Raw genomic sequence first — 21,181 nt, forward strand, 5'->3', positions numbered from 1 at the left:
AACGGACAAGTATAGTACTGTTCTATCAGGGGCCAGCTGTTCCATTCTGCAAAAAACGGAATGCGTGACCACGTGTCCCGGATCGTCCGGGACAGTCCTGCATTTGGAGAGTCTGTCCTGGGTCCCGGTCACCCTCATTCCGGGACAATGCAGACAGTGTCCCAGAATGACCTGAGCCGCCGACCGCTGCTGTTGTGACAGTCAGGGCCAGCGCTTCCATAGAGGCAAGGGGCCGGAGATGAGCGCTTCCATTGTGGAAGTGTAGTGTCCCACTAGGTAGGGGTGGGCACTACACAAGGGTTAATTGGGTCATGTGTGTTACTTCTGCTCACAAGGGACAGTGATATTGTATTTAACTATGCATTTAATGTATTTTTCTATGTGTTATTACATATGTTGGTTCCCCTGTTATATGCTCAGCAGGCCTATTTGGGTGTGGTCCCTATTTGCAGAGTGTGCCCCAGAGGAACTTGTGTCTACCTCTCTTTCACTGCCGCATGCCTGCCCAGGGTTCTCCTTCAAACAGTGAGTAACCCTCGATTGCCCATAACCGTGACCTTACTATCGCAATACCCTGCAGGTCTAGGCGTGCTGCAGAAGCGCTCATCTCCAGTCATCTGTATCGCCGTTCTCAGGACAGCAATACAGAGGGCTGTGCACTTGTGCACTGTGCAGCAGGGCAGGGGAGGTAGAGGTGTGTCCCTTCCCCGTCCTCTGATAGGCTGCAGGCACTAGGCCGGCGCGGGACACAGCTGTACAGCGCGGGACACAGCCTGCATCACATCGCTGCCAAGGAGGTAAGCATAAGTGTTTTTTTTGTTGTTGTCAATACTGTACTGGTGGCTACTGGGCCTGGACAGTTCCTTGGTTCCAAAAGCAGGACACCAGGGAACAAGTTCGGGATGGCGATACAGGAACCTAAAATCTGGACTGTTAGGAGGCATGATGTTAGAGAGCCGGAAGTTCCTAAAGTATCTCTTCTGTTGTCTTTGTCTTCTGATCAGAAGTTCAGAACCAACTGCTACGTGAATCACACAACTGGTGCTAAACCATTCCAATATGGGTGGCAGCAGTGATGAACAGGGGCCTTCGACTTCTTCAGAAGCAGCAAAATCAAAAAAGATAAAGCGAACGTGCCGATTCCGAGACTCATGGAAAACAACTTACACTTGCATAACTGCAGTGACGGGTAACAATCATAGAGCACATTGTACTCTGTGTAGGCGAGAGTTTGGAATTGGTCATGGTGGTGAAGGTGACATCAAAATTCACTTGTCTAGTGAAAGTCACAAAAATGCTGATCGGGCTGAAAAACAAAGTGACATGCTTTTCAAATTTATGATTCCCTCTAAGGATATGGCACTGCAAGAGGAAATAATAGCGGCTGAAATATCAATGGTTTACCATTCCGTGCGCCACAGTCACTCGTATAGATCTTTGGACTGCACCATGAAACTTCTCCCTGTTCTCTTTAAGGATTCTGCAAAAGCCACGAAGATGTCATGTGGTCGTACTAAAGCTGAAGCCATTGTAAAAAATGTGCTGGCTCCTTACAGTGTAGAAATGATAGTTAATGACTTGAAAAACAGCTATGCTTATTTTAGTGTTGGATCAGATGCATCTAACCATGGAAACACCAAACTTTTCTCCTTAGTTCTGCGTTACTTTAAGCCCTCCAATGGTGCGGTAACAAGTTTGTTGGATTTTTATGAAGGTGATGAAAGTGCTGCTGCAATTTCAGAGCAAATTTTACATGTGATAAGGTCAAATGGCCTATCTGTAGATATGATTTCTGCATATTCTGCTGACTATGCGAGTGTGAACTTTGGTAAGCATAATGGTGTGTACCAGAAGCTTCATGCTATCAATGGTCTGATATTGCCAGCTGGCTGTCCAGCTCATATACTTCATAATACAGCTAAAAAGGCTTCAGATGTCTTAAACTGTGACGTGGAAAGTCTAATTTTGAAGTTATATAATTTCTTCTCAATATCAGCCAAGAGAGTTGCCACACTGAAAGAAATGTTTGACTTTGTTGACCTCGAATGGTCAGAACTTCTTCGACATGTACCAACAAGATGGTTGTCTCTTTATCCAGCAATCGAGAGAGTTTTAAAAAATTGGCCAGCTGTAAAAGCTTACTTTCAAAGCATTGGTAAGGACAAACACCTAAGGTGATATGGCAATTTATTGTGGATGAAGACGGTGAGACCACAGAACTGGACCCGCCATCAGTTCCTGAGTTACAGTGGAGGAAATAATTATTTGACCCCTCACTGATTTTGTAAGTTTGTCCAATGACAAAGAAATGAAAAGTCTCAGAACAGTATCATTTCAATGGTAGGTTTATTGTAACAGTGGCAGATAGCACATCAAAAGGAAAATCGAAAAAATAACTAAATAAAAGATAGCAACTGATTTGCATTTCATTGAGTGAAATAAGTATTTGAACCCTCTAACAAAAAAAGACTTAATACTTGGTGGAAAAACCCTTGTTTGCAAGCACAGAGGTCAAACGTTTCTTGTAATTGATGACCAAGTTTGCGCACATTTTAGGAGGAATGTTGGTCCACTCCTCTTTGCAGATCATCTCTAAATCCCTAAGGTTTCGAGGCTGTCTCTGTGCAACTCTGAGCTTGAGCTCCCTCCATAGGTTTTCGATTGGATTAAGGTCCGGAGACTGACTAGGCCACTCCATGACCTTAATGTGCTTCTTCTTGAGCCACTCCTTTGTTGCCTTTGCTGTATGTTTTGGGTCATTGTCGTGCTGGAACACCCATCCACGACCCATTTTCAGTTTCCTGGCAGAGGGAAGGAGGTTGTCGCTCAGGATTTCACGATACATGGCTCCGTCCATTTTCCCGTTTATACGAATAAGTTGTCCTGTGCCCTTAGCAGAAAAACACCCCCAAAGCAAAATGTTTCCACCCCCATGCTTGACGGTGGGGACGGTGTTTTGGGGGTCATAGGCAGCATTTTTCTTCCTCCAAACACAGCGAGTTGAGTTAATGCCAAAGAGCTCTATTTTGGTCTCATCAGACCACAGCACCTTCTCCCAGTCACTCTCTGAATCATTCAGGTGTTCATTGGCAAACTTCAGACGGGCCTGCACATGTGCCTTCCTGAGCAGGGGGACCTTGCGAGCCCTGCAGGATTTTAATCCATTGCGGTGTAATGTGTTTCCAATGGTTTTCTTGGTGACTGTGGTCCCTGCTAATTTGAGGTCATTAACTAACTCCTCCCGTGTAGTTCTAGGATGCTTTTTCACCTTTCTCAGAACCATTGACACCCCACGAGGTGAGATCTTGCGTGGAGCCCCAGAGCGAGGTCGATTGATGGTCATTTTGTGCTCCTTCCATTTTCGAACAATCGCACCAACAGTTGTCACCTTCTCTCCCAGCTTCTTGCTAATGGTTTTGTAGCCCATTCCAGCCTTGTGCAGGTCTACAATTTTGTCTCTGACATCCTTGGACAGCTCTTTGGTCTTTCCCATGTTGGAGAGTTTGGAGTCTGCTTGATTGATTGATTGATTCTGTGGACAGGTGTCTTTTATACAGGTGACTAGTTAAGACAGGTGTCCTTAATGAGGGTGACTAATTGAGTAGAAGTGTCTAACCACTCTGTGGGAGCCAGAACTCTTAATGGTTGGTAGGGGTTCAAATACTTATTTCACTCAATGAAATGCAAATCAGTTGCTATCTTTTATTTAAAGTTATTTTTTCGATTTTCCTTTTGATGTGCTATCTGCCACTGTTACAATAAACCTACCATTGAAATGATACTGTTCTGAGACTTTTCATTTCTTTGTCATTGGACAAACTTACAAAATCAGTGAGGGGTCAAATAATTATTTCCCCCACTGTATATCTTCAGTTTTTACACAACTGCTTGCCTGTTTTTCAGACAGCCATATTAAAACTGGAGAAAAATGATCTGATTGCAGTTGATGTCTATGAGATCATGAAGTCAGCGAGAGGCAAACTAATCCAAAGACAGACAGACCATTTTTTTGGATACCTTGTTGGGAAAGCTTTGAAGAAACTACCTCGTCTGCAAGCAATGAAAATTGAATCCGAATTCTTAGCATTTTATGAAAAAGCTGTTCATTATTTAGAACAGTGGTTTGATTTTTCAGACAAAAACTATTTGTCGAAAATTCAGTGTTTAAATTTAAAGGAGAACCTTACGTTTTATAACCTGGTGGTAGCAGTTAAAAGTCTGAATTTAGAAGACTCTCTTTCAATGGATAACCTTTATGAAGAATATACTTGTGTTTGTCCACAACTTCAAACAAATTCCACCGGTTCTGAAGCAGATGATGATCTCAATACCGATGTTATATGGTCAACAATATTCATGAAAGCTGGACATGAAAAACTGCCAAACCTCTTGAAAGTGGTTGCTTTTGTCATCAGCATTCCATGCTCAAATGCAGCAGTTGAAAGAGTCTTCAGCATAGAGCTAATAAAATCTGAACTCCAGGTGAAAATCAATTTTGACATGGACTGTCACTCTTTTTACAGCTTTGTAAAACAAAATAAAAAAACTCTTGCAATGTGCAAGAAGTGACAAGAAATACACATTTAGGCATTAGTGTTAAAACAAAAGATACTAAGCTTGTGCCGTGTAGTCTAATGTGCAAGAGTTTGGTGAGCTGAACTAGAATCAGCATTTATATTTTCAGAGATAATTTACTGTATTGTTAGTATTATCTTTATTTTCAAGAATATATTGTAGAGTAATATATTGGTTATTTATACATTAAGAAATATGTGGAATTGTTTTGCAGTCTGTTATTTATGGTTGGTAAAGTATTCATATTTTGTAAAAGTTCCTGCTCATTAAGAAAAATAAATAAAAAAAACTGTTCTTTAATGCAACTTGTTTTGTTTTCTATTTCTTAAAAGATGTCTAAGTAGCCAGTTAATGTGTGCAGAAATACTGAAAAATGCACAGGCAGATATGTTTTGGCCAGTCTCAAGTATACGTTTGACGAAATGCACTTGTGAAAGTAAGTGTCCCTGAATGGCAGTTAGGAAATGTGGTCACCCTACTACTACCATGGGCAAGACCAAAAAGCTGTCAAAAGACACCAGAGACAAAATTGTGGACCTCCACAAGGCTAGAAAGGGTTACGGGGCAAATGTCAAGTAGCTTGGTGAAAATAGATGAAACTGTTGAAAATTGAAAGAGGCTAAATTGAAAATTTAAATTGAAAATGTTAGAGGCTAAAAGAGTCAGTCTCCCTCGGACTGGGGCTCCATGTAAGATCTCATCTTGTGGGGTATCACTGATGATAAGAAAGGTGAGGAATCAGCCCAGAACTACAAGGGAGGTGCTGGTCAATGACATGGAGAGCTGGGAGCACAGTTTTAAAGGTCACTGTAGGTAGAACACTACGCCGTCATGGTTTCAAATCATGTATTGCACAGAAGTTTCCCCTCCTCAAGTCATCACATGTCCAGGCCCGTCTGAAGTTTGCCAATGACCATCTGGAGAGAAGGCATGGGAGAAAGTCATGTGGTCAGATGAGAACAAAGTAGAACTTTTTGGTCTAAACCTCACTCATTTTGTTTGGAGGAAAAAGAAGGATGAGTTGAATCCCAAGACCATCCCTACTGTGAAGCATGGGGGTGGTAACATCATGCTTTGGGGGTGCTTTTCTGCGAAGGGGACAGGGCGACTGCACTGTATTAAGGAGAGCATGAATGGGGCCATTTATTGTGATATTTTGAGCAACAACCTACTTCCCTCAGTCAGAGCATTGAAGATGGGTCGTGGCTGGGTCTTCCAACATGACAACAACCCGAAGCACAAAGCCAGGATAACCAAGGAGTGGCTCTGTAAGAAGCATATCAAGGTCCTGGAGTGGCCTAGTCAGTCTCCAGACCTAAATCCAATAGAACATCTTTGGAGGGAGCTGAAACTCTGTGTTGCTCAGCGACAGCCCTGAAACCTGACAGATCTAGAGGAGATCTGTGTGGAGGAGTGGGCCAAAAACCCTATTGCAGTGTGTGCAAACCTGGTCAAGAACTACAGGAAACGTTTGTCCTCTGTAATTGCAAACAAAGGCTTCTGTACCAAATATTAACACTAATTTTCTCAGGTGTTCAAATACTTATGTTCAGCATTGCAAGACAAATAAATTCTTTAAAAATCATACAATGTGATTTCCTGATTTTTTTTATTTTCATTCTGTCTCTCAGAGTGGGAACGCACCTACAATGTGAATTTCAGGCCCCTCCAGGGCTGTCACGATACCAAAATTTTGATTTGATTTAGATACCATGAAAAAGTATTGCGATACTCGATACCACAAAAAAAAAAAATCAAAAGATAAAAGCCGCGTGCAATCCGCATTTTATGGAACGTCCAGACCATAATAGACCAGTCCTATACTATTTTTTGGGGGACAAGGTTTTCAAAAAAATGGTGAATTGCGCGTGTTTTTTTTTTTTGCTATTGGGTTCACCGCATAGTACGGTAGATATTTTTTTTATTTTTTTATAGTTTCGACTTTAGCGGACGTGGCGATATGTAATATGTTAATTTTTTATTGTTTATATATTTTATATGTAAAATTGGGAAGAGGGCCGATTTTTTTTTTATTTTTGCGTTTTTTTTTAAATCCCTTGACCTATTCACCCTAATAGAGCTCTATTAGGGTGAATAGGAATTTATAATGTGTTACAACTGTGTAAACCCTTGATGCATAGCATATATGTAAAGAGGTTGTTTCTACATCTAACTGAAATCAATATGCACTGCATATTATAAATTGAATCCCATTTTGTGGATGATCCTCACAAAATCTTGACCCTGTGCTGTGAAAGGCCCGTTATACTAAGTGCAGCGAGACATCCAGGCGAGTGAGGTGAGGCTTGTCTGTGCTCGGTCTGCTAAAAACTAAATTTCTTATCTATGTTCAATCAGTTTGGTTTCCAACTGCATTCTGTTTGTCAGATTTTTCCTCAGTATGTCAGTTGTTTTTCACACTAAACAATGTCCATCCTGCCTTTCCTAGCAACCATTCATGACAAACCGACTGCGCTGCAAGTAATGCATCCGTGCACTGTTTGTTTCCACAGACCCAGCGACTTGAAGGGGCGAGTCTAGCATGAAAACTGGACCAGGACAACAACCCACTTGAAGTAGCTTACCTTGCTCCTAGAAGATCTTTTTTTGCCAGTCCAAATCCAGCGATAACTTTAACTCGAAGCACACGTGAATTTTCCTACAAAAAATACATTTCTAAAATAAATATTTTAGTTACCAATATTTTTTTAACTAATTAAAATGAATAAGACAAGGCAATCTACTTTCCAGTTATTAAAGGGGCTGTGCGGGCTTTACTAAGTAATGGCCTCTCATTAGGATAGGCCATCTCTAGCTGATCGGCGTGGTCCGACACCCTGCTAATCAGCGGTTCAGATGTAGCTCTGTTGCAGAACCGCTGATCAAAGGGGTGTCAGACTTCAATATATTTTTTAAAGGCATAATGTACTGGTATATACTGGTAGATAAACAGTACTACATTTGCACATAACCGGTTAAATCAAATGGTACTTTCACACTTGCGAGTGATCCGGCAAGCAGTTCTGTCGCCAGAACTTCCTGCCAGATCCGGCAATCAGCATGCAAACGCAAAGCATTTGTAGACGGATCCAGATGCGGATCCGTCTTACAAATGCATTGCAAAAACGGATCAGTCTCTCCCTTTGACATCCGGAGAAACTGATCCGTTATATATTGCGCAGACCGTTAGGACGGATCCGGTATTGCGGTATTTTGAATGCCGGATCCGGCACTAATACATTCCTATAGAAGTGTTCAGTTTTTTTGGCAGGAGATAAAACCGTAGCATAAAACCCGATGCCTCCTGAACGGATTGCTCTCCATTCAGAATGCATTAGGATAAAACTGATCAGTTCTTTTCCGGTATTGAGCCCCTAGGACGGAACTCTATGCCGGAAAAGAAAAACTCTAGTATGAAAGTACTCTAAAGCTAAAGAACCCCTAATGAGACTAATAAGAGAGTGTTAAGGGGGCTGTCTAGTGGTCTTAATACACTAGCGGCAGGCAGAAGTGTGTTAGAAATAACAAAACTAAAAAACAACTACAGCCTCCATTCTAGTGCCATAGCTGCCAGGAGTCCCTGCTAAACCAAAAGTCACAGGAACCTGTTCTTGGTCACAAGACTACCGCAGCCAATCAACGTTCTCAGCAGACACTAGTAAAGAACATCACGTCACTGCTAGTGGGAGTACCTAAGCTGGGATGGAGGCAAGTCTAAAAAGAGAGTTTTTTCTAACACGATATTGCCTGCTGACAGTGTTTTAATTATACAGGCACTTAAAAAAATAACTGCAACAGCAAAAACAATGACAACACATTTTGTAATACAAGTTTTCATCAGAAAACCCTAAAGGACTATACGTTCTATCCGTAGTGTAACAACCAGTACAATACAGTTAAAGGGTTCTTCCAACATTTTTTCAGTGTGTGCTTGGTGGGGGCACTGCAGCCTTCTCACAGCTAACCGAGCACAGCACCGAGTACATTGTATAGCGGCTGTGCTTGGCATCATGCTCAGCCTCATTCACTTCAATGGGGCTGACCAGAAGATACCCCAGGGAGGAGTTAGCTGTGCAAAGGCCTGAGTGCCTAGGCGCTTAGAGCAAGAACGCCACCGCTGGGCACTTGCGAGCCCTCATTTGCATATCTTTATAACCTCGTTTTCAGTTTTAGAAAATCGGACAAGAAGAACAGAAGAAACATTGCTATCATGTGTTTGTCTCCATGCACACAGTATAAAACATGGAATATTGGTAACAGACTCCCTTTAAGGCCCCTTTGAACTGCCCGATGTTCGGGCATATTACCACTAACAAATGTTTGTACTAATGCTGTTTAGCGATAATCTGGCGGTGTAAAGGTGCTGCCAATTACCTGATGAACGCAGGAAACACTGGTTCATTGGGTAATAGGATCAATGATGCAGTCACCTAAATCATTTGCTGGCAGCAGATTGTGCCATCTAAACAGCCTCTGCTGCTCAGAAACAACAATTCAGTATGGGGACGAGCGATGGTAGTAGCAATCCCTCATCATCATACTGTGCAGGGGATTTCTCCTTCACTGATGAGCAAGGGAATGTCGGGAAGAAAGCGTTCCTTCCTGGCAATCGTCAGACTCATCTGTCAGTGTAAAGGGGCCTTTAGATATTCAGTATTCTTTTCTTGGTGGTATATTTTATTGCACAGAATGATTTTGCACTGTATGCTGCAGTAAGTTTTCCTTTCCTTGACCTCCATGTGGCTCACCAGAGTCAAAAATAAAATAATCGATACGAGCTATAAAATATAGAAAGTTACAGTAATACAGGCATATGGAGAGTATACAGTTACCATCTCACATCTATAAGCAGTAAAGATGGAGAATTATTAGCAATCACAGCCCGAGTGTTTAATTATACTGAAATAAAAGGGGTTCATACAAAAGAGCACAAACAGGCGAAAAAATAGTGTCCTAGCTGCCCACAGTAACAAAATCTGCACACCGCATTTCTCCAAAAATATATTTATATATTTGCTCCAAAAAAAAGGGCTAGGGCTTATTTTTGGGGGATGTCTGGAAAAAATAAATAAATAAATGACATTTATTGAAATATAATCATGTCATTACGTTCTCGAACATCAGCATAACTCTCCAAAGCCTGAATTCTATCACTAATTTATTGAAATCCTATTTCCGTGTACTGTACAACGGTCAACATTAAGGCCACATGAGCGAGTATTTCACATTCACTTCAATGGGGCCGCAAAAGTTGCTGCCCGCATCCGTTGCTCCGTTCCGTGGCCCCGCTAAAAAAAAAATATAACATGTGCCAGTGTTTTGCGTATCCGCTATTTGCAGACTGCAAAACACACCTACGGTCGTGTGCATGAGCGAGTATTTCACATGAGCGAGTATTCCTGCGCGATGCGTTTTTTTCACAGATGATTGCTAAGAGATGTTGTTTGTATACATTTAGTTTTTTATCACGCGTGTGCAAAACGCATTAAATCACATTGCACCCGCACGATAAAAACTGAACGCAATCACAGGCACATCGCGCATTCTTCACTGAACGCATTTGGACACTCGTCTGCAAGGGGTCTAAACTGCAATTCATGAACACTCACTCACCAGACCTCCTCACACACCTCACTTGCGTCAAAGGCGCATCATTGTCAAATCACTTGCTGTTCCACTGCAGCAGCTCCCCCTGGTGCCGGGGGCAGCCACAATGCTCCGGCTCGGGAGTGGAGTGATGTCAGTGGGACCAGCGCTACCCATTCTGTGTGTGACAGCATTAGTGGGACTACCAGTACCCGCTGTGTGTGTGACTGCCTTATCTGGCTCGGGTCTGGAGCGAAGCGAGTGTGACAACCTGTACCCGGCATTAGCCAACCCTTATCGTTGTGGGGTACAATTCTTTTTGAAGGTCTCTGCTTTCTTTCTAAGGGTCTTCTGTCCTACTGTATTCTATTTTTTTTTTACATGTATAACCAGTGGTGTGGCGTGGGTTGCCAGCACCCGGGGCAAGCAAAGTATTGCACTCCCCCCCCCCCCCCCAACTTGTGGCTACGCCCCTTTTTTACAGATAATGTAGTAGATGTCACCTGCAGTCCTATGTAACACCACAGATAACACGTGATAACTCTTTGTGTACAGATAATGTAGTAGATGGGTGTGAGCTCCCAGAATTCAGTGTGACCTGAAGTCTGGGGCCAGACTGCTATAGTGTGGGCCAAATTCTATATCCACCCTCCCATCACTACAGAACATACAGGGTAATACAGCGCCCCATACCTCTTACATCCAGTGATGTCTCCTTTGATGTCGAGGATCCTTCCCTCCATTTTTCAGCCATTTCTCGTCTCTGCCATTTGAAAAAAAAAATTAAAATCTTAGTTTACTACTTTTCCATCATCCTCCCATCTTCTGGACAAATCATCCTACCACCCCTAATACTGTGCCGCTGTGCTCCCTAATATTATACTGCAGAAACAGATAAACCCTCTGATAATAGTAGTACCACACAGATAGTGCCCTTCAATAATTATTAGCACACAGTGCCCTAAAATGACTGCGCCCAGCAAATAGTGCCCCTGACACTAATGGTATAAACATAACATCCCCCAAAAATGATTGTGGTAAGCTGATACTGTGCCAAGGTGCCCCCACAGTAATAGTGCTCCCAAAAGTCCCACCAATAGGAATAATTCTCTGCTAGAGCACACATGGTAGTAATAGTGCTCCTACAGTGCCCCAGAAGTAATAATGCTCCCATAGTGCCCATACTAGACCCCCAGTAGTAATAAAAGCCACCATAATGCTCCCAGTAGTAGTAATTCTCCTTAGGCCTCATGCACACGGCTGTTTTGGTCCGCATCCGAGCCGCCGTTTTGGCGGCTCGGATGCGGACCCATTCACTTCAATGGGGCCGCAAAAGACGCGGACAGCACTCCGTGTGCTGCCCGCATCCGTTGCTCCGTTCCGTGGCCCCGCAAAAAAAAACTCTAACATAACATGTCAAAGCGCGGACAAGAATAGGCATTAAATATTGAGGGTTGTGCGGAACGCGCACGGACGCCAGTGTTTTGCGTATCTGCGATTTGCGGACTGCAAAACACACCATGGTCGTGTGCATGAGGCCTTATAATGTGAGTACAAAAAATACCCCCTTTTGAGCTAATGTCCCCATAATGTACCAGCATAAAATACCCCTATACAGTGCCCCCATAGTGCTCCTCTCCCGCCTTCCTCCTAGTGCCCCCATAATGTACCAGTATAAAATGCCCCATATATAGTGCCCTAGTAGATGCCCTCGGTTTCCCCCATAATTTGCATATATAAAATACCCCTTCTTAGTGCCCTCGTAGATGACCCCATAGTACTCCTCTCCCCCCTTCTACATAGTACCCACCATAATGTGTCCCAGTATAATTGCCCCTATACAGAGCCCCCCATATAAAATACTCATTTGTGTCCTCAGTAGATGCCCCCCCAAAAATTTGCCAGTAAGAAGTGCCCCCATAGTGCCACCCAATAATGTGCCAGTAAAGTGCCCCATAGATGCCCCCAATAATGTGCCAGTAAGATGTGTCCCATAGATGCCCCCACAGTGCCCCCCCAATAATATGGTAGTAATATGTGCCCCCAATAATGTGCCAGTAAGTGCCCCCCATCATGTGCCAGTGAGAAGTGCCCCCCATAGACGGCCCCCAATCATGTGCCAGTAGCCAGTATTGTACCATATAAAAAAAAATAAACACTTATACTTACCTCCATGGCAGTGATGCGATGCAGGCCTCTTCCGGCCTGTGTCCCGCTCTATACATCATCACACTGCCTGCATCGGCCTCTGATAGGCTACAGGCGAGATGCCTCTCCCCTGCCCCGCAGCACATCCATATGTATCGCTGTCCTGAGGACGGCGATACAGATGACTATGGGGATGAGCACTTCCACAATGGAAGCGCTCATCTCCCTGTGCCCTGCCACCGCCCCCTATCCCACTTGTGAGCAGGGCCGTGTCGCCTGGGGTGATTGCCTACTGGCAGTGCGGCCCTGCTGGTCACCCCCCCCCACGCTATGCCACTGTGTATAGCTGCTTGAACATTGTTTTTAATGAATTGTAACTAGGGCTTAATTTTGAAGTAGGGCTTATATTTCAAACCTACTCCAAAAACACACAAAAAATTAAAATCAAGCTAGGGCTTATTTTCGGGGATGGGTTTTATTTTTGGAGAAACAGGGTAGTTTAAAGAATAATATAGATTTTATTATGCTGATCAGGAAATCTGACCTGCAGCTCCAAGGGTGCCTTCACACATGGTAGATTTTTTGGTAGAAAATTCCGTGACTGAAAATCAGTTCTATTCACCTTAATGGGGGCTTGCAGAAATCCATGTTTGCTTCCCCAATTCAAATGAATGGAACTGATTTTCAGTCGCGGAATTTTCTGCCACAATATCTGCCGCGTGTAAAGGCTTCCTAAAACAGGCACAGAAATGGTGTACATAATTTAATTTACCAATATCGGGTAATCCAAGAGGATTTTCTTAATCTCAAAAGGAAAGTTTATATTTTGCACTTTAATACAGCATTAACCGCTTAAGGACACAGCCAGTGCATTTTGGTTTTATTCTTACCTGTGGCTAGGGGATAACGTGCCACAACTGGAATATCCCTTTAAGCCATGCTTCAGATGCAGCTTTGCAGGCAGCTTGCTATTACAGGCTTATCAGAGCTCCACAATTTCACTGCAGAGGCTCGGATTGGAGCACAGAGCGAGGCCCCTTCCTCTGTCTAACCAACAGATCGCACAGTCGTTATTGACAGCAGTAACTGAGGTGTTAAACGACCAGGATCAGAGCCATCTCCGAACCTGGTCAATTCAGGCGGGGGGACTGCTGTATTGGGGCAAGCTCAATTTGTGAGCCGGCATCATACAATCCTGTAATGCATATGACCTTCGGGTACTTTATATGTCATTAAGGCTAAGGCTACATTAAAGGGATTCTGTCACCTCTCATAACACAAATTCTGATTTTAAACCAGTCATGCTCCACAGATTACCTTGAATGGGATTTGCTGTTCTATACTGTAATCCGTCCAGTAGTTTTGCTGAAAAACGACTTTTATAATCATGCTAACTAATCCTGAAGGTGCCCAGTGGAGCGTTATGTTCCACTTTGTGTGCCCAGTAACGCCCCCCTGCAGTGCCCAAAACGCCTTCCTCCTGAATCCCTAACGGCCCACAGCGTCTCATCCCTCTCCTCCCCCTCCCTGACGGCCGAGCGAAGTCTCGCGCAGACGCAGTACCCACTGAGGGCTGCGCCAGTGCGATTTGCTGGAGACTGAGGGCAGGAGCTTCATCGTCGTCACTGGGCATGCGCCGAGCTCAGTGACGCCCGATGCTCGCTCTTCCCTCTGTGATCCGAAGTTGGTTCATTCAAATATGTCGATTTTAACGTTGTTTCCATACAGCATTAAATAGTATTGGTTCCAAGGAGCCAAAGTTAGTATCGGCCAAAGTTGCACGAGACTTCAGTGAATTTCTACCGTATTCATATCTGCGTATTTACAAACAATTTAAACTAGCAATCCAAAGTGGACTGTGGTACGGTCTGTTACCTCAGTACCAAAGCCCACTTTGGATTGCTAGTTTAAATGAATGCCCTCTATATATAATACCCTAAACCCTAACCCAAAAGTACTGAACATTGTAGCGTCCTAGACTGGCAACAAAAACATAAAACAAATTATATATATTTTTACTTACAATAACAAATACACAAATAATCAAAAAAAAAATACACATCATGGGCATTACAGTGTCAGAAAATGCCCGTAATATTTTTTAAATACGCAAATGGCAGAATGAAAAAAAGTATCAAAATGGCCAACCCGACATTTTTTCATCGGTTCTTTCACCCAAATTTTTTTAAATAAAATGTGATCAAAAAGTCACACACTCCAAAAAGGTATCAATAAAAACTACAGACTGTCGCAGAAAATGAGTCCCCACACAGCTCAGTAGGCATAACTATAAAAAAGTTATGGGGGTCAGAATTTTATTTTTCAAATTTTTTATTTATTTTTACAGTATTTAGACATAGAAAACCTATACATATGTGGTATCGTTGTGTGAATGAAGGGCACAGGTCAGTTTTGGCCGTAAGGAAAAAAACGGTAAAAGTATGGAGGAATTGCATTTCTTTTTCAATTCCACCTCATTTGGAATTTTTTCTCACTTCCCACTACAGTGTATTAAATGGTGGCAACAGAAAGTACAACTTGTCCCGCAAAAAACAAGCGCTGATATGGATACGGAAATGGAAAAATAAAAAAAAGTTATGGCTCTAGGGAGACAAGGAAGAAAAATGAAAAGGTAGCTCTAATTGTGTAATTTATTTCTTTTACCTTTAATGCTATCCTATCATCTATTCTGGGCCGTGGTGACATGACCATGTCCACGCAGCTCTTTGTTATTTCCTGTGACGTTATGTCCATGGGCACGTCACAGCAGCAACTGGGGCAGTGACAGAGGAGTGTCTAGGTAACTAGCTGGGAGGGAGAAGCTATATCTAACTGGGGGAGGTGCTGGAGCCATGGCAAAGAAAGAAGTGCATCATGGGGCTGGACACAACAGCAGGAGCTGCATACAGGATGGAGACCAGAGTAATTTGTTACATGGTGAAAACTGATCCTCCTGGTCCAAATTGAAAACAAGACCAGGGGGAATAGGGTTGTCACGATACCAAAATTTTGGGGTGTTTTTTTATTTAATAACTATTAGCCCCCTTTAGAGGACTAGAACCTGGGATCTTTTAATCCCTTATCCTTTTCACCCTAAGGCCCCTTTCACATGAGCGAGTTTTCCGCGCGGGTGCAATGCGTGACGTGAATGCATAGCACCCGCACTGAATCCTGACCCATTCATTTCAATATGCAGTCCTCCCTGTTGTAGAAATATTAATAGTTGTAATCTGCTCTCCAATATCTTTCTGTAAGGAAATGTAAACCCCCTTTCCCTCAGCCGCAGTCAGAGCCAGACCCAGGTGTTACCATCTTGAATTCTTGCTGAGCACTCCTCTCCTCCCTGCTCAGTCTGTTCACTTTTATTTACTCACAAAAGGTGTAAAAGGGGCTGGCCCAAGACAAGGATACAGGAAGTGATGACATATAGGAAGTGATGACATAGGAAGACAAGACCCCATCATTTAGCATAACATAGCCAGCTAACACATGTATGCAAAAATCTACCATTACCACTTGCTCAGTGATCAATGCCAGATAAAATTCTATGATCCTCATGCATGTTTATTTACAGGACAACGTCATTATCTCCAGCGGCTGATCAGGCACACTAGAGACAAACAACGCACGTTCCTTTCGTTATATTGTTCTCTTAACAAATGCATCCACGCCAAGCCAATAAATCTGCATCTTACGCGGGGGCCCTAGCCGGCATCCATACATGAGCCAACAAAACACTGCTTTGCTGAACACATCAGTCTCCCCCGGCCCACAGCCCAGAGCTTAGCATATGGACCATTCGCCGACGGAGACCCCTGCGCCCAGCAGCTGTGACAGGACATACGGGAAGATATCCACTCCAATGGTTTACCCTGACACTGAGAGACATGATGACAATACACAATATATTAAATACACATTCTAATAAAATTTCCACAACATCCCCTGCATAACGGAAATGGTACGGATCCGTTTTGCAGGCCGTAGACTTCTATGACAGAATTAATAACGGAATGCCTCTAAAAGGTATTCCGTTATGCATTCCGTCATAGAATTGCGTTATGGTCTGTGGTAACGGAATCCATAACTCAATTCACCTTTAACCAACAAAGTGTGAACAAATTTCATAAGTGGAAATTTGCTCATCTCTAGTTATGACACAGGTGGGGCTGCCGGACTAGTTTAACTAGATACTTATATAAACTATTAGTTTGTGCCAACATTTGACACAGAATTAATTTTCACAACCCAGCTGGATTCAGCACAAACTAGATACATCCAAGCTGAACCCTGCCCTGAACCTGACTATTAGGTCCACAATCCTCCAAGGAACTCCCCAGACGAGATTGTCTGGATCCAGCCACCATTTTAGGGAACTGCATGTCTGTCTGTCTTGCAGACGAGCGTGTCCGGATCAGGTCCGGATGCGTTCAGTGAAAACTGCGCGATTTCGCAAACAAGTTCATTCAGTTTTGTTTGCGATCGTTTTTTTTTTTTCGAGAGGATGCAATGGGAGCGGATGCAATGATAAAAAACTGAATGTTTACAAACCTCTCTTAGCAACCATCCATGCAAAACACATCGCCTCCGCACTTGCTTGCGGATGCAATGCGATTTTTACGCAGCTCCATTCACTTTTATGGGGCCAGCGTTGAGTGGAAAAAAATAAATAAATAAATAAATATATAAATAAAAAATAAAAAAAACGCAGAATATAGAACATGCTGCAATTTTCACGCAACGCAAAAGTAATGCGTGAAAAACATCGCTCATGTACACAGCCCCATTTAAATGAATGGGTCTGGATTCCGTGTGGGCGCAATGCGTTTGCATCACGCATTGCACCCACGCAGAATACTCGCTCATGTAAAAGGGGCCTAACTCCTCCATCTTTCCTGACCATGTCTGGAGAATCTCCCATGGAGGCTCCTGGAGTGGGCCCACGGAACCACTGGAATGCAGGAGGTTAGAGTTCCAAGAGCCGACATGCCGTTCCTGATAGACAAAAAAGGATTCCGAATAAGCAGATCTACTATTAACTTACTCTCTGGATCTTCTCTGGAGGCAAAAGAGATAAGAGATTTCTGAGATGTAGAGTCCAGTAATATGCCCAGGAACTGTTGAACCTTCTGAGAAACCATTCTGGACTTCTCCGCATTGATTATCCACCATAGATAGTTCAGAATGCAGATCACCTGTTGCATGTGAGCGAGACAGTTCAGTTCGAACTGAGCTATGATCAAGAAATCGTCAAGGTATGGCACAAACATGATGTCCTTTTACCTTATATGGGCTGCCATTTCCGCTACGATTTTTGTGAAGATATGAGGAGCCATGGAGATCCCAAAGGGTAGAACCTGGAACTGAAAATGCCTCTATCATCCCCCAGTGCCAGACTTTCTGGTGAGCCGGGCATATTGGGAGATGATAATATGCGTCCCTGACGTCCAGGACCACCATATAACAGTCCTTGTATAGGAGGTCCACTACCAACTTCAATGTGTCCATTTTGAACTTCCTGTATTCTAAGAACTTGTTTAATCCTTTCAAATTTAGGATGGTCTTGAAATCTCCACTTGGCTTTTTTACAACAAAAAGGCTGGACTAGAACCCCATACCTTCTTCTGATGGAGGACATGAGATAAGTGCACCTTTTAGAATAAGCTTCTCTACTTCTCTTTCTAGAGCCCCTTGAGCCCGGCTCAGTTACAAAAAATTTTTATGCGGGAAGACACTTGAATTCCAGTCTAAACCCCTCCCATAAAGACTAATTTTGGACCAGGCGTGGGGGGGGCCGGGGGTAGTCCAAAAGTCTTCCTCCTACCCTGGCGTCATTGGGAGTTGTCTTTTTTGGAAGAGGCGGAATTTTGGTTTCTGAACAGGAAACCTTTAGATTTGGAGAAAGAAAATTTCTACTTGGAATCTCTTATTCAGGCTTTTCTCTCTACCGGAAAACCTTCTATTCTAGCAAAAGGTCCTTGCTTACGAAAGGTAGAGGGAAACCCTTTCTTCCCATCTCCTGCTTTCTCAAGAATATCATTTAAGGCAGATCTGAAGAAGTATTTTCCCTCACACTGAATATTACATAGCCTATTCTTAGACACCAGGTCGTCCCCTGACCAATTCTTAAGCTAAAAGAATCTACGTGCCGAATTAGCCAGGGAAGATGAATGAGCAGACAACCTAACAGCATCGGTGGAAGCATCCGCCAGAAAGTCAGCTGCCTTGGCAATAACAGGGATGGCTTCTAATAACTGGTCTCTAGGAGTCTTATCCCTGATCTGGTCCTCTAACTGCTTAACCTATAAAATAAAGGGCCCAAGCAGTACATGTGGTCGCAATATTTGGTTTAAGGGAAGCACCTGCCGATTCCAGGTTCGCCTCAGGAAGTTATCTGCTTTCCTGTACTTAGCGTCTTTAAGCTGCCCTAGATCATCAAAAGGCAAAGACGACCTGTGCAAAATCTTAGCAATTGGCACATAAATTTTCGGTGCGCAGCCCCAGAGTATTGAATCCTCTGTGTCAAAGGGGTATTTGCACTTAACCGACGAGGGAATAAAACTGCACTTATCCGGATTCTTCCACTCGTTAGTTATCATAGATGTCACATTCTTGTGAATGAAAAAAGATCTCTTTTTTTCTACCTTCCAACCCCTCAAACATTACGTCCTGTACTGATCTCACTTCCTTGGGGTCCTCAATATTCATTGTAGCTCTAATGGCTTTCAGAAGTTGATCAACGTCCTGAATGGGAAAGAACGGTCTACCACCCCTATCCTCCTCCGAGGACGAGTCGGATAGAACTTCCCCACTTTCTACCGCCAAGGTATTTTCATCTGAACTAGAGACGTCCGAATAATCCTGCACAGGAGATCTGTCTTGGTTTCTATGGTCTTCTTTTTTAGATTTAAGGGCATTACCCACTTCTTCTCTAATTAGCTTTTTCATACACTTGAACATTGAAGGAGACTTTTCCACTAGATTGTTTTCTATGCAGGAACGACAGTAGTTTAACTTAGAAGAGGGGTAATTTGGCTTTACATAGCCCACATTCCTTATGCTTTGCCTTAGCCAACACCTTCCTGGGTTTATCCTCAAAGACAATATGCCATCATAAACCCACATCTCAAAAGGGGTAAGAACCCCCTGCCATACATACCCTCGAACCATACCATGGGTGCAGGGGTAAACGGGTCCTTCTGTGCCTCTCCAGCATCTTCCATGCTGCCAGTGGCCCAATACATGCCTTGGATCCAGTCCCTCTGAACAAGGATCCACAGACCACTCAAGCTGGACTTACGTGCAGCCAGAAATTCGAATCTCCTGCGCTCCAGCGCACTAGGAGACAAAGTATTGAGAGATCTCACTCCCTGTGTCATTGTAGTCTCGCGATACTACGGATGGGAGGCGCTTCCGCTACAAACTCCTGCTCCCCAATCCTCTTGCCCGAACGTGCCCCGCACTTCATGCCTCAGACAAAAAGGGATCACTCAGGAGGCCTCTAAGGTATGCCACCCTGCCGCTTCCACAATCTTCGGGGAGCGCGTAGTGGGAAACTCACCCAACACGCTCCCCAGCCCAGCTGGCGAATTAACATGGAGAGAAACTACTCCCAGGCAGACAGCTTGTAGGAATCCTCTCCCAGGACAGGAAACCACTGAGGAATGGCGAGGACCCTTCTTAAATATCTGTGGGTTTCCTGTGCTGGGCGGAGGACCCCCTTTCCTGGTGCTGTCCTAGGACGAAGGGAAAAAATGCACTAAAGAGCGTGTTCACACACTGCAGATATTGTTGCAGAAAAGCTGTAGATTAGATGCAGTTTCATTCTTTGCATGTATAAAGTGACAGGCTGCAGATTTTAAATCCGCACCACAGGTCAGTTTCTGCTGTGGATTTTTTCTGCCACCTGTGACTGAGAATTGCTGAAAACTGATTCATTTTGCTGGTACTGTACAATGCTGCAGATTTTCCATATGGAAATCCTCAGCTAATTAGTCACATGTGAACCCAGCCTTCGGGCTTATGCACATGAACATATTTTCTTTCCGTCTCCGTTCTATTATTATTATTTTTTTTTTTTTTGCGGACCATATGTGGAACCATTCATTTCAATTGGTCCGCAAAAAAACTGAAGTTACTCTGTGTACATTCCGTTTCTGTATATTCGTTACGCAAAAATAAATAAATAAATAGAACATGTCCTATTATTGTCTGCATTACGGACAAGGATAGTTCTGTTCTATTAGGGGCCAGCTGTTCCGTTCCGCAAAATACGGAATGCATATGGATGTCATCCGTATTTTTTGCAGAACAGGACACCACACACAGAGCATCAGGGGTATTTACGATCATCATTTGAACTCATGGGTTTTCACAAGGGTATAATAGACTGCGCAGGAATGTATCCATCTGAGGCTCGTGGTCCAGGGGCCCCCTGGGAGTCTGGGACCCCACATGCTGCAGCAATAAAATACCCTGGGATACCCCAGATCACACAGGGTTGTCAGACATTAACCCCTCACACTTCTTAGCTTTTCTTCTCACGGACTCTTGTTATTTGGTTTAGCTGATACACTCTAGCATGTCCCCACCCACAGTGCCATCACCTATAGCACCCCCACCCACAGTGCCATCACCTATAGCACCCCCACCCACAGTGCCATCACCTATAGCATTCCCCATCTACTGTGTCATTTAATCTTGCCAGGAACAACAGTGTGATGGCGCTGTACATTACTGTGCTAAAACTAACAGCACTATAGATGACTACAGTATAATCCATACACCATGCCGTACAATATACAGTATAATCCATACACCATGCTGTAAAATATACAGCATAAAAAGGGTCCATACACACGTCCGCAATTCT

General features: G+C 43.5%; 1 protein-coding gene across 2 annotated transcripts in view; it reads right to left on the minus strand.

The window, feature by feature from the left end:
• The window catches only part of NEDD4 (NEDD4 E3 ubiquitin protein ligase), a 184,572-nt gene that overhangs the window by 146,320 nt on the left and 17,071 nt on the right, over window positions 1-21,181 (minus strand). For both annotated transcript variants that reach the window (XM_044279683.1, XM_044279682.1), the window contains exon 2: window positions 7,161-7,234. Coding sequence is in view for 1 of the 2 variants with exons in the window: in XM_044279682.1 (XP_044135617.1) it covers window positions 7,161-7,234 (74 nt within the window). In the remaining variant the exon portion in view is untranslated. The remainder of the gene's footprint in view (window positions 1-7,160; window positions 7,235-21,181) is intronic.

The sequence above is a fragment of the Bufo gargarizans genome, chromosome 2, assembly GCF_014858855.1.
Source record: "Bufo gargarizans isolate SCDJY-AF-19 chromosome 2, ASM1485885v1, whole genome shotgun sequence".
Taxonomy (NCBI): domain Eukaryota; kingdom Metazoa; phylum Chordata; class Amphibia; order Anura; family Bufonidae; genus Bufo; species Bufo gargarizans.